Source organism: Aplidium turbinatum, chromosome 1, assembly GCF_918807975.1.
Source record: "Aplidium turbinatum chromosome 1, kaAplTurb1.1, whole genome shotgun sequence".
Taxonomy (NCBI): domain Eukaryota; kingdom Metazoa; phylum Chordata; class Ascidiacea; order Aplousobranchia; family Polyclinidae; genus Aplidium; species Aplidium turbinatum.
Window position 1 is genome coordinate 24,185,898 of NC_137472.1, and position 13,516 is coordinate 24,199,413.

The 13,516-nt window shown below is 37.3% G+C and overlaps 1 protein-coding gene across 1 annotated transcript in view; it reads left to right on the forward strand.

The window, feature by feature from the left end:
* LOC145770413 (peroxisomal ATPase PEX6-like) overlaps positions 1-13,516 on the forward strand; it is a 187,050-nt gene that overhangs the window by 37,604 nt on the left and 135,930 nt on the right. Inside the window, exon 3 of the mRNA XM_082582057.1 lies at positions 8,432-8,531. Within this exon, the coding sequence (XP_082438183.1) occupies positions 8,432-8,531 (100 nt within the window). The remainder of the gene's footprint in view (positions 1-8,431; positions 8,532-13,516) is intronic.

Genomic DNA, 13,516 nt, shown 5'->3' on the forward strand with positions numbered 1-13,516 from the left:
CAACATAGCAACCCACTTTAGACATGTTAAGCTTTTTAGATAGATCATCAACATAAAAGGCAAAAAGGTATGGACTCAAAACCCCACCCTGCCTCACCCCATTGGAAACATGAAAAGGCTGAGAGAGGTGGCCACCCATTTTACACACATAGTTTGATGACTGTACCAATACTGTAACAAACGGACAAATAGCATAGGCACTCTTTTTTCAATCATTTTTTTAAACAAAGTGTGATGATTAATTTTATCAAAAGCTTTAGAGGCACCCGTAAACTGGAGTGACTTTGGCCCTTGAGGGTGACTTTGGCCCAAAATTTATAAAATTATATGAAATGGTGTAATTTTCTGATATGTTCATTTTTATACTCAGTTTTGGTGTCAAATGAAAGATAACAATCTGTATGCATATTTTCAATTTCAGGAATCAGTGTTATGAATACAACAAATATAGGAAACTTTTTATGATATTATGTTGATGTTGGGTAGGTTAAAGAATGTCAAACTTTTGACAAAAAACATTCTCAAACTTCTCTGCCAAAGTATGTCAAATATAATTTTCCAATTATTTTTTTTTCATTTAAAGTGGGTGATTGGGATGTTTTGATGGGGTGTATATACTTTTTTGTTTCCACAAATCCTTATATCTCAGATAAATGCTAAATTGTATAACAGTGTATAAAAATGGTGTTTTTAGGGTGGCTTTAGCCCAACGGCAGTTTGTTTCAAACTTCATCTCTGACTATGTTGAAGAAAATGTAATGAATGTGAGTCAGAAATATTGTATATACATGCTTATTAAATCACAATCAGATTAGGCTAAATAGTAATTCATTCATAATTTCATAACTTTAAAAAAACGTACTCACCCTACCTGAAAATCCATGAAGAAAATAAATGTATCTGTATGCCTAATTGTCAATGTGTTATATTGTGACATGCTGTATATTGCCATTTTTTAACACGTTTTTGGGCCAAAGACACCCTCCTGACTTTGTTACATGGTTCAAAATTAAATTTGGGTAGGATGGGAAGGCAAAAGCAGACATGGGCCAAAGTCACCCCAACCACGGGGTGACTTTGGCCCATGTTTTGTTAAATAAACAAACATGTCAAATTGTCATAATTTAAAAATTATTTTTGTGTTATGATAACAAAAGAGCTCTGTCTACAATATACTAGTATAAAATAAACCCTAGGTCATTAGGAAATCAGAATATCACAGAAAACATAAAAAATAATAGTAAAATTGGGCCAAAGCCACCCCGGTTTACGGCATCTAAAAACATGGAAAAGACAGGAGCAGTAATAAAGATGGCCAAATCTGCTGCTGAAAGAAAAAGGAAACAGATTCAAAAAATGAAAGATATGGGAACCTATGAAAATTACTTGAAGCAACAGAAAGAAAAAATGAAAAAGTTTAGGGCAAAACAACATGAAGTTATATAAAAAATGTCAAACATTGAAAAAAATAAGGTTGTTGAAGCAAAAAGAATGTATGAGCGACGGAGAAAATCTCTATACCAAGAAGCACAAAAGAAGATTTCTGACTCAGCTGCTCCTTCTTCCTCCCAAACTGTTACAGTGTCTCCCTCAGACTCTGCCTTCAGGAGCAGATCAAGCTACAATAAAGCTGTAACACATGCGAAAAGAAATCTACCATATAGCCCAAGCTAAAGGCGTGCAGTTGTTCGAAAACTTGCCTGGGAAGAAATGACCAAAAAAACCTTTGCAGTCAAAATAACCAACCCAAAGAAGAGAAAACTAACAGAAATAGACAAAATGGATATAAGTAATTTCTATCAGCGTGATGACATCTCAAGACAATCACCAGAAGTGAAAGACTGCATCAATGTTGTAATTAATGGAGAAAAAGTATTTAAGAGAAAAAAAAAAGAAATCATTTATATTGTACATTATTTCATTGAAGTAGCTTAGCAGTGGTGCCCCAAAGTACTGGCACCCATTGAAATGTTTCTGTGATTCACGTGAGGTGCAAGACTCATTTTAGTTTTACAAAATTGTTACTCAGTTCAATGATTAATACAAGAAAACAACAAAAAATAATGAAAATAACATGGATGTCCCGTCAGTCACAAAGGCTATGTCCCGTTAGTCACAATGACACACTTCATTTATGATGCAACTACTAACATACACTTTAAGATATTTCCAAACTAAACCATGCTGACATTTCCTTGATATTTACACTTTACAATACTGGCATTTCAATAGAATTCGTGCTGTCAATGAGCAGACTGTTGAATTTGCTTTCACAGTACCAATTTTTAATATTTGTCCCTGGTCCGTTACTCACAACAAACTTTTAGGTTTTTGAAAAAAGTAAAAAGTTCATGAATTTCTCAAATAGAGCAAAGTTTAGGTCCAAGTCACTGATAACTAATCTCATAGGTTTCATGTTTTTACATAATCTCATATTTCTTAATTACATCCAAAAGCAGTCAAAATGTCCGTTAGTCACATTTGGAATCTCCCTGTTGGTCTGTAGGAAAATATGTATAAATTACCGCGGATCCGCCATTTTCTTAATGCTTACCACATCAAAACGGATATAATAAAAGCATGGCTGCTCTTGCACAATGGTAAAATTGCTCGAAACCCAAAATTTACTATCGCCATCTAGCGGTTGCTGTTTTGAACTTATTTGCCACATGGCGCTAGAGCAGTGTTTCTCAACTATTTTTGGCCCAACGCCGCCTTTATAAACTGACGAAATTTTACCGCCCCTCCAACAAAAATGATTGATTATGAAAAGCAAATATATTATATTTGCGAGCATGAAAACAGTATACTGGTAGTAGTGGTTAGGTCAGTGCTTCTCAATCTTTATTTGTGGCGACCCAAAAATTAAGGTCAAATTAATAGCGAAGTTTTGGCAGCCCTATTTCCAAAACTACGTTTTGCACAACGTTTTGTAAGCGTGAGAAAATGAGCCACACTCATATACACAATTAAACATAACAACAAAATGTCGAATTTAATTAATATGAGCCTTGACTTTGTATTGTTTCAACAACTTGTCAAAATTTGGAGCTATTTTACTTAGTGCCAATCTCATGTCATTTCCAGGTTGAAGACAATTTCTCTCCTTTAGTTTGATGAAACAGTGACTGACGAGTAGGCTACATTAGGATTAATTTCTTTCACACGAGCAGTAAAACCTTTGCGGGATCCAAGCATAGCTGGAGCTCCATCACTGCAAATACTGGAGATTTTATCCACTCTAACTCTCTTCATTCATAAATGAGGCGACCAAAGCAAAGATATCGTCGCCTCGACCTCGTGTTGTTGTTTCTGAAGTTTTGCAGAACAAAAATTTTTCTTCTCAATTAGTCTAATGTGTACTACTTCTGCGCAAAATGCGTGTGGTAAAATCGTTGGGTGAAACCTGCGGCGTAGTTTGAATACGGTAGTGGAAATTACGAAAACTAAATTAGTGGTAGGCAGTTTTAAGTTTGCTCAAGACTCAAGAGACATTATCTTTTATCACCACATCAACGACGACCCAGTTTTGGGTCGCGACCCAGGGGTTGAGAAGCACTGGGTTACGTCATAATGGAACTCACCAGATTTTGTGATAATTATACTGAAAAATTACTGAATTTAAATTTTAAATAGATAGCATTTGTAAACAAAACGGTTAGTCAATCAAATACGACGATGGTGTAAGAGAAATTGTTTGGCTATCGTGCGAGCATGTAGAGTAGATTATCCATTTACAGTGAAGTGACAAAATCGTTACGCTGATCGGTAGATGGGCTGAACCAAAATGCTCTCTAATAATCAAAATGCCCCCCTTAAGCCAAGGTAATCATACCGCCCCCCCCCCCTGCAAAATCAAAACACCCCCCCCCCCCCCCCCCCGTAGGGCGGTACCGTCCCCGTTGAGAACCACTGCGCTCAAGCATTATTTCCCATTTTATTGATGTTTCAATGGCAATTTTAGGTTTACCGGAAGAGATTTAACAGCAAAGTTAGTGCAGACGGTCAGAAAGTTTTCAATTTTATTAGGGACAGGGTTTTGGGCCCAGGTGAAATATTTGCTGATTGCTGAAATCTGAACATCGATTTTGGTCTCTTTTTTAGGGCAGAAATAGGGATAGCAATCTTCTTACCTGTGCCATTTCAGTTTTTGAGTTTAAACAAACATTAGCCTGTTTTATTTGAAATTCGTGTTTTGGGTTATTTTACCAAAAATTTGTGTTTAGGGGAATCACTATATAGTATATACCGTATCTACTTGTATAGGTCGAGATTTTATCAAGTGACTTTCACCTTAAAAAAACATGTTCGACTTTTACACAGGACAAGCTGTTGTCTCCAGCTCGGCAGCCTTCAAAATTAACGCTTTTTTGCTGTGGCAAAATCATTGCCGATGTAGATTCTCTCTCTCTGTAGGTATCATAGCTGATACAGCCCTCGATGTACAATGATGTTCCAGTTTGATCGATCTCGTGCGTCTTGCCAAATTTTAGTAGGGTTTTTGATATGTGGTTGAAAATTGTGCAAAAATGTGAATTTTTGAGCTCCTCTATCACTTGTGATTTCTTTGCTACAGCGAAATCATCTACTCGCTGTTGTTTAAGGCTCTTGAAAAACAAGTTTTTTGTGTGAATGATAAATGTAAATAACACAAAATAATCCATGTAAATTAGTTCAGTTTGTTTTTATTTCTGACTGTCACAACGAAAAACAATATATGCCAAACATAACAAATAATACTCTTTCGGACAAATGGCAGCATAAATCAGTGATAGTCAAGAAAAATCTTCTCGACATAGCACGACTAGCTTTAGTGGAAGCACGAGCCTGCCTTTACGGGTCTGCTACTATTCGGTGAGTCCGATTCGGTGAGTCTGATTCGGTGAGTTCCTAACCTCTAACCCCTAATCCTAACCCCTAACCCCGAACCCTAAAACGGCAATGATAATTAGGCTACGGTACCCAATAATTAAAAAAAAAATTTGAAAAAATCCCTCGTTAAGGGATCAGACTCACCGAATCGGACTCACCGAATTGGACTCACCGAATCGGACTCACCGAAACGGGCCATTCCGGCCTTTACAGACATAGAAATCAGAACATCTGAATCACTTTTCCGTGAGGAAATGCTTTAGGAAAAGGAAAAATCCTTAAACCACCTACTATCTAGAGTTGGTTGCACTACATCTGCAATGGTGAAGTGGGTTGTAGAATTGGCAGTAATCCCATTGTTTTTCTCATATGGTTCCAATCAACAAATGTTGTTTGAAGAGCCACATCGATGATGACAACTGACCATTGACCAACCCTAGTACACAACATGGGACCTGTCTCTGCATGACCCTGTTATCAAAGAATATACTTACACAAGCCTGTGATCGAACAAAAGTTTGGTACATTTAATAGAAAATTACTACACAAAAAAATTTGAAAAGATATGTAAGAACTCACGTTTTTGCAAACTCTCTTTTGAAGCGTTTTTGTTGTCCTTTTGTCAAGGGGGCCTAATTTGGGATAACGGTGCTTCTACTCCACAATAACGTTGGGAGAGGAGAAACTTCAACTCTGTTTTAGGAATGCGATCTTCATTAAGGATAGACTGTACGTTAAGGTTTTGAAAACACATCATAACACATTAAGGTTTTGAAAAGTGTCCGCTAGTTGGTTATTGTACGGTGTACTGTTCATTAATGCAAACTATATATTACGGTAGTATTTTTAACAACTACCCTTAAGAAAAATATCCATATGAAAATATACGAGTTGGTCTATGTTTTATGCCACTACCAAGCTTAATCAAAACCTGTCAGAGAAAAAGTTACAGTAGTCACCTTCAACAAGGCACAGAGTGCAAGAACATGTCGTAGTGTTGGTAAATCAGCAGTGGGAAGCTCCTTGGAGGGTCCAATGACAGAAGAACTTTCTGTGCTTCTTACTCTTTTTTTGAAGTTTTAGGCATGATTAAACAGTTAACAATGCTACCCACAACAAGGTCAGCTTTATGAACTAAAGATAATATGTGAAGAGATTACTGTAATTTTTTGAAAAAAAGATATCTACGGTACATAGCCTACATACAGTACACAGAACTAAGAATTTAAGTGCTGAAAACTTAGTTATCTGAGCCTTCCGTAATACTATGACCTTTATTAATTAGTGTCATTCTCAAAGCTACATATCAAAAATGCAGAAATTTCAGAACCACAGACAGCAACTTGACCTGAATAAGCAGTTCTTATTCCAGAAGACCTGATAATTACAGAAATAGCATAGAGTAAGGGGGTGCAGGGGTGCGGCGCACCCCTGCTCTTATCGGTATTGACATATGGTGAGGAAATTTCAAAGTAGACCGTAGAGTAACTTACGCTGCTGGAATAGTCACGTTACAATATTCACGGTTATAATAAGTAAACCAGCTAAATTAGACTCGCTATTTTTTACAAGGTCTTCCCTTTGTGAGATCAATTATGATTCAACAGAATGCATTGTTTTGTTATCAGACACACAAGAATCGAAATCCGCTCATTAACACATGAACATTCAACACTGGCAGACATTGAATCGATGTAAAAAATGTGTTAATGTCCACCAGCAATTGTTTATCTCGGGCGAAAAGCTTATTCAGTAGTGCAAAAGAAAAACTGTAACTTCTGACCTGAGTGGTTGAACTCAAACAAAACTAGGCCAGGAAAATGTGCTATTATGACTCCCCACGATGTTCTTGAAGCAAAGATAGCTCGCAATGTGTGAAAATTAAATCGAAAACCGATAAAAGAAAAGGTGTTCAATGGTCTTAGTCGCAGATGTTGCCTGCATTAACGACATCTCTTACCGCCATTATCACCTAACCTACCTGACATCATTGTTTTATGCGGCCGCTAAGGTTTGTCATCGACTTCAATGATCATGGAATGTTACGTAATAATAACGATTATATCCTAACACGCAAAGCCGAAACACGGAAAAATAAAAAAATAATCGGTTAACAGGTGTATAAAGTGTAACAAGTGTATAAAGTTTAGACTTTAGATTGACAAGAAATCATTAAATTTTAAAATTAAGTTGAGATCTTTACAAAGCGGCAGCTGAAGTTCTTGGGTCACATCATAAGGAAAAGCAAACTTGAAGATTTATCTTTAAGTGGAAAAATACTAGGAAAACGGTCAAGAGGAGCTCAAAGATTCACATTTTTGCACAATTTTCAACCACATATCAAAAACCCTACTAAAATTGGACTTAAGGTTTGTGTGCAATGCAAAAGTCATCGGTAGTGAAGAATGGATCTCACAACAAATACTGCTTATCAGTGACATGAACATCATTGCTAGACCTCAGAAAAAGAGTATTCTAGCTCCAACACTTTTTGATCAACCGGAGAGCCAATTTCACGAAGAAGGTGTTAACAACAGCGAGATTGAGAGCAACACAAAGGTCCAATAAACTTGTTCCCTCGGCGTTTCTTCAACTATTTCTTGAACCATGTAGGTTACCATGAACACTGTCGAAGCCATCAGAAAACCCACCTACATGCCCATTGAAATGTTCACAAACCAAGAGCACTTTACCGTCAGGCACAGTGTAGAGATTAAGAGCTAGGTTACTTAAAAGTGCCTGATATTGATAAAAAAATATTTTTCTTCTTGCAAGCAACCAACTTGAGGAGCATAAACACTGAAAGCATTAATTGCTTCTTCACATTAAAGGCTGTGAGCCAAATTATACGACTACTATCTCATGAGACTGATAGCAATTATAAAAGCACTTATACTTGCTGTTCTTCTTCGTTACCATTCTTGCAGATTTACCTTTCCGTTGGATTTCTTGTGTGCAGCATATGTCAATGTCCCTATGTGTTAACATTTCCACAACCTCACCAGCTCTTCCCCTCAAAGTGCCAACATTGATAGTGGTAAGACAGAGAGTTTGGTTGTCTTCCTATCCACTGTTTTTCCTCTGATTACTCAACTCATCCCAGTTCGAGGCTGCCCGGATGAATCCCTGATCACTCTGTCATAATATCAGTCCGGGGCTGCTGCATTTTGCTTTGTGTATATTACTTTTATATTTCAAATGTGTACTATGTTCTTGTTTCTGACAAATAAACCATTGGTTGATTAAAGTATGGGACACATCTTTACCTAAAAGTCAAGCGGTCTTCAAAAATAACCTCAAATCTAAAGTTAAAGTAGCCGAAATAGGCAAAAACTAAGCACAAATTTTGAATCTACAAAAAATTTCTGACATAAATAGCAAAAAAAATTATGTATTTTTTAAAAATAGGCGTGCAGTACTGCACCCTAAAATATATACAATATTTTGATGTGTATGTGCTTATTACTGTGGTTACTGCATTGATTACAGCAATTTGTAATATTGGACATAAAGTGCAATTTATATTCTTCGTTTGATTTTTAATATTTTTTTGTTGCAGTGAAACTGCATTCAAGAAGTTGAACATGATTAAAGGTAATTTCATAACTGTTTGTTTGAAAAATGTCACTTCGAACAAAGCGGACCCCGATCATTCAAAGGTAAATGAAAGTTAACAGTAATTTGCTGCATTCATGTTTGTTGCAACAAATTTTGTTGTGGAAAATCAATTTTGTGGGTTTGTGGCTATGTGCCCTGCATCTAGACTCTAGAGCAGGGGTCGGCAACCTTTCTTCAGTCGCGGGCCAAAACAAAACTGCGCAGATGTCAACGGGCCGTACAAGTTTTCCATTTGCACTTCCGTTTTCTTTACTTTTCATAATATTGTTAAAATTGGCGTTCTTATCAGAGTATCTCCATATTTAGCTACTATAGGCTTATATAGATTAATATAAAGAAAATTAGTAACAATTGGTAACGAAAAACACCAAGTACTTTATTTATTGACAGCACAACATTAATGTGATATTTGATGTCGTTTCCTGCTAGAAAGTTTCTGAAGGTCAGGTGATAGGTTGGATGAGGCAAGAATCATAACATCTTGCAAGTGGTCATCAGTAAGTTGTGTTCTCAACTTGCCGTTAAATATACGGTTAATTGACTATTACTAACGCAACTCATGTAGCCTGCAACTAGCATGCAGTAAATAGGCTAATATAACCGGACTTCAAGGTGAAACTGCCAAGTACCTTGATGCTACCTTCTGCAAGCTTAAGCTAAATTTTGCCCCAAACCTAGTTTACTATAACAAAGCGACCCGTGATCGATAGGTCGCGGGTACAAAGGCGCTTTGTGATAATTTCCTATGCTTGGTGGATTCTAACAAGCAGCAAATTCTTCAAAGACAAGAATCACTTGTTGAAAAAAACGGAAAAATGGAACTGGGAGTAAATTATAACTCTAAAAAATAAAGTAATTTAAAAGTCTGGACCGGCTGTCACTAAAAAGGCCAATTCCTGCTTCCTAAGCTACACATATTTCTAAATTATCAACCTTCAAACAAACTAATTCTTAAAACTTCAAATCTATCAAACTATCTGTCAGGCCTGCAACGTCGCTCTCTCTAAAATGCAGTTCGCAGAGAAAGAATATCAAGGAAATTCAAAATGGCGACAATGCCCTAACTAAGCATTGTTGCGGCATAAGTACACAATACACAGGCTACGTGATTACAAGTGAGCGTTGCGGATAAATATGGAAAAGTAAAAATTGCGAAAGTTTTACATAACATTTAGTAATCTAAATTCTGTTATGTAAAACCAAATGGCAGCATAAAATAATGGGATGTTCGTTTTGGCCCGCCAACTACAATTTGCAAAAATGTTGCGGGCCGGATAATTTTGCTTGGCGGGCCGGATCCGGCCCGCGGGCCGTAGGTTGCCGACCCCTGCTCTAGAGAGTAGATGAGTCATCCAGATGAATTAATTTAAATTGTTTATTCTCTGCCATTCTGAGCAATTGTTATTAATTTAAGAAATGTGTAAGATGGGGCAAAAAAACAAAGAGGTAGTTGGGGCAAAAAAAAACAACTCCCCAAAAGTTCTAAATGCTGTACTATGTATTGCCCGAGCACTAGGATGTTTTTAGCGTAAAACGCAAAATTCTAACCATTGTTAATATTAATGTACAGGGTGGTGTTCATTTCCTTTCAGTAAAAAAATCCTTTTGGCAAATTTTTGTTGAAATCCGTCGACATTTACTACTTGCGCAAGGAAGCTAAAGTTTAGGTTGTTTAGCCTATAATCTAGCAGCGGAATATAAGCAATTACTGGTACTTGTAGGCTACGTCACTTCACAGAACAAATAATGCATTGTTACGTCACAATTGCAACACCTCGTAAAACTACGAAAATTACACTGTCAAGTCTTTTGTGCTGTTGCATTTATTTCGGTTTACTAACAGTTTGCGGTTGTACAATGGTTGTGACAAGGTCTAAAGATAAAATCTGGCTGGTAGGTAGCAGTTCAGGTCATTTCAGCGCTGTAAAATTACCATCGAGGGGAGAAGTGCTTCAAGTTTTGTTTCATTTTCATTGTAAAAAAAGGTTTTGATTTGAAAAGTAGTGTCAAGAACACAGTATCTTTGCTTTTGCCTATTTGGAGTCGAGCACGATTTCCAACACGCCATCAAAACCATGTGATTAATCAGGTGAAAAAATTACACCAGGAATGGCAAAGCTTGAAAAAATCTATCAATCGTAAGAGTGCGCTTGAGTTAGTCAAACGGACAGATTTTAAGAAATCATTGGATCACCTATTCGATATAGCACACAGTAATGCTTTGGAAATGATCACCATAGAAGAAGATCGCCAGTTTCGTCTTGCCCAGAGAGAAGAGGGGCGCCTAGGTTCCATGGTTGGCGTTGATATGGTTCTATGCAGGATAGATGAGCGAGTGAGGAATAGAGCATTAACCCTTTACACGCCAACGTTCCCAAAATGGGAACATGGGGTTGAAGTCGCGCACAGCTTTACACAGACCTCATTTAAAAAAAAAATTGTTTTGGATATTGTTGTTGAATGATTATTGTTGCAGATGCATTTGTTGAAAAAATAGTATTGCAAAATCGTTCCTTTAAGAAAGCGATGGATTTAGTCAAAAATCATATTTTTCATCTTTTGTAAAAAAGTGCTTCACGAAAACACAAATCAAACTTTTTTTCAAAATATTTGCGTTTTTTATGTGAGATTATCACTAATAACTTGTTTCCCCTACCATTTGTTTCGTTATATTTAACATTTTTCTTCGCATAATTAAATTTATACGTTGTTCCCAAAATGGGAACGTTGGCAACATGTGATACACAAATAACGGAGTTTATCTCAAAAAATTTCTCACTACATTTACTGAGAGAACATTTTCACAGCTTGATGCTGTCACAGCTAGATGTTATCATAGCTTGATCTTAAGCAGAAAACACTTCTACGACCTCCATCGAAGGAACGAAAAGAGCTTGCAGAGGGCGAAAAAAGACAAAGCATCACTGAGCGACCCGAAAGAACTGCGGCCATCCGATAAGGTTCAAGCTTATGGAGGGAAAGCATGTTTGAGATATTTTCTTTGTTCATTACTGATGACATGTTCCTCTTTACTCGTAGAGAAAACAAGCTTATATACAAAAGAGAGACAAGAATAGAATAAACTTCAAAGTTGATGAGGCTGATATTAGAAAACTTATTGGCTTACTATCAGTGTTGTACGCGTCAGTGAAATAAATTGACGGCGTCAGCGTTAGCGCAAATTGCCTAAAAACTTCACGGCGTGAAGTAGGCAACTGCGTAAGCTCTCAAAGAAGTTGAAGGCATCAACGTCAGCGCTAATTTCAAGCGCTATTTTAGCCAATTGGCAGGTCAAGAAGTGCCATCTTAGATTATATCGTAGAGCTATTGATGTCATTATAAAACGAGCCATAAGTTCTCGACCTCTGGGGTAGATCATCAACTACTGGCATAGACAAAGGTTCTTTATCGTTATAGTGCGCCATTCTTGTGTATTCGACTTCTAACAAGATTGGTTTTTGAGACTGTTTCGAGCTGCGAAAGACGATTTCGTCTTTTCTCGACTCAAATTAACCCAGGATACGATAAACAAACTTGGAACTGTATGGTTGGATAAACGAATAGCTGCCACAGAAAAAGATTGCTCATTTTTTTCAGTTTGAAAGTCAAAACATCCATCAAAATTTAACTCTCATTGTGAAACCAGATTTTTCATGAAAACAAAAAATGGCGTATAGCGCGTGATGCTAAATATCAGCAAAATAGTTGACGGCGCTATCAGTTCCGCAAACTAAAAAATAAACTGACGGTGCTAGCTTCAGCGTTAACAAAAAGTTGACGCCGTCAACGTACAACACTGCTTACTATCAGTGGTTACTACAGTCTTCTATCAGAAAATGACTATGTGCACAGCAGATGACATGGAGGCACCAATATTTTCTAAGACCACGAGCAGAGACCGTTTTCGCAATATAAAACATACTTGCACCTGGCTGACAATCATAATCTACCTCAATCTAAAACGGCCAAGATATTGCTGCTGTTAGATCTGCTAAGGTCAAATTGTCAACAATTTGGTACATTTCACCAGTTACTAAGCATTGACTAATCAATGGTTCCTTATCGAGGACTACACAGTGCAAAACAATATATAAAAGGAAAGCCAGTAAAGTTTGATTACAAGTTATAGATGTTGCGTAGCTCCGATGGTTATCCCTACAACTTCAAAATCTGCTGCGGTAAAGATAAAAGAAGAACTAAACCTTTGGAAGCTTACGTAGTTGAGACAATGCTGTCATGTGTTGCGTCAAAGACCAACATATTATTCTGTTTGACATTTTTGTTACAAGCCATGTGGTACAATTAGAGAGAACAGGACCGGTTCCTGTCCTCTCTCCAGTAAGAAAACCTTCCAGAAAAAGCCTAGAGGAGAATTTGATTAGCGATCAGACGGCACTGTAATTTGTGCCAGATGGAACGATAATTGTGCTGTCACTGTTGCAAGTAATTACGCCGGTGTAGCACCAACTCAAACAGTTCAACGAAGAGTGAAACATGAAAAGAAAAAATCAGTGACACAGCCATTTCTGATAGATATGTACAATCAGGGAATGGGGGTGACTGTAGAGTGTAGATGTATGTGACAGGTTGCTATCTTCTTACCAGCCACGACTTCGATCGAAAAAAAGGGGATGGAATCTTTTTGCCCATATTATCGACCTCTCAATTGTAGCTGCCTTCCGTTTTTATAATCACATAAATCAATGTTCTGAAAACCACCTTCAGTTCAGGCGCAAAATTTCTCGGTCATTGGTGATAGTGGAGAAACCTAGGCGTCGACTTGGGGGACCTACTGCACCTCCATCTGCAACCGTGCGATTAGACTCCTTGAATCATTTTCTTGTATCGTCGTTAAAAGGAAGATGTGTAGTGTGCATGAAAAATACAAGGTTGCAATGCACAAAATGCGAAAAACGGATGCATAAGTTATGCAGTGACGCATACCACCAAACATAAAGTTAGTGACAGGGAAGTTGTAGAAAGTACAGTTACATGGTAGAAAGTACAGTGGTGGAAAGTACATTTG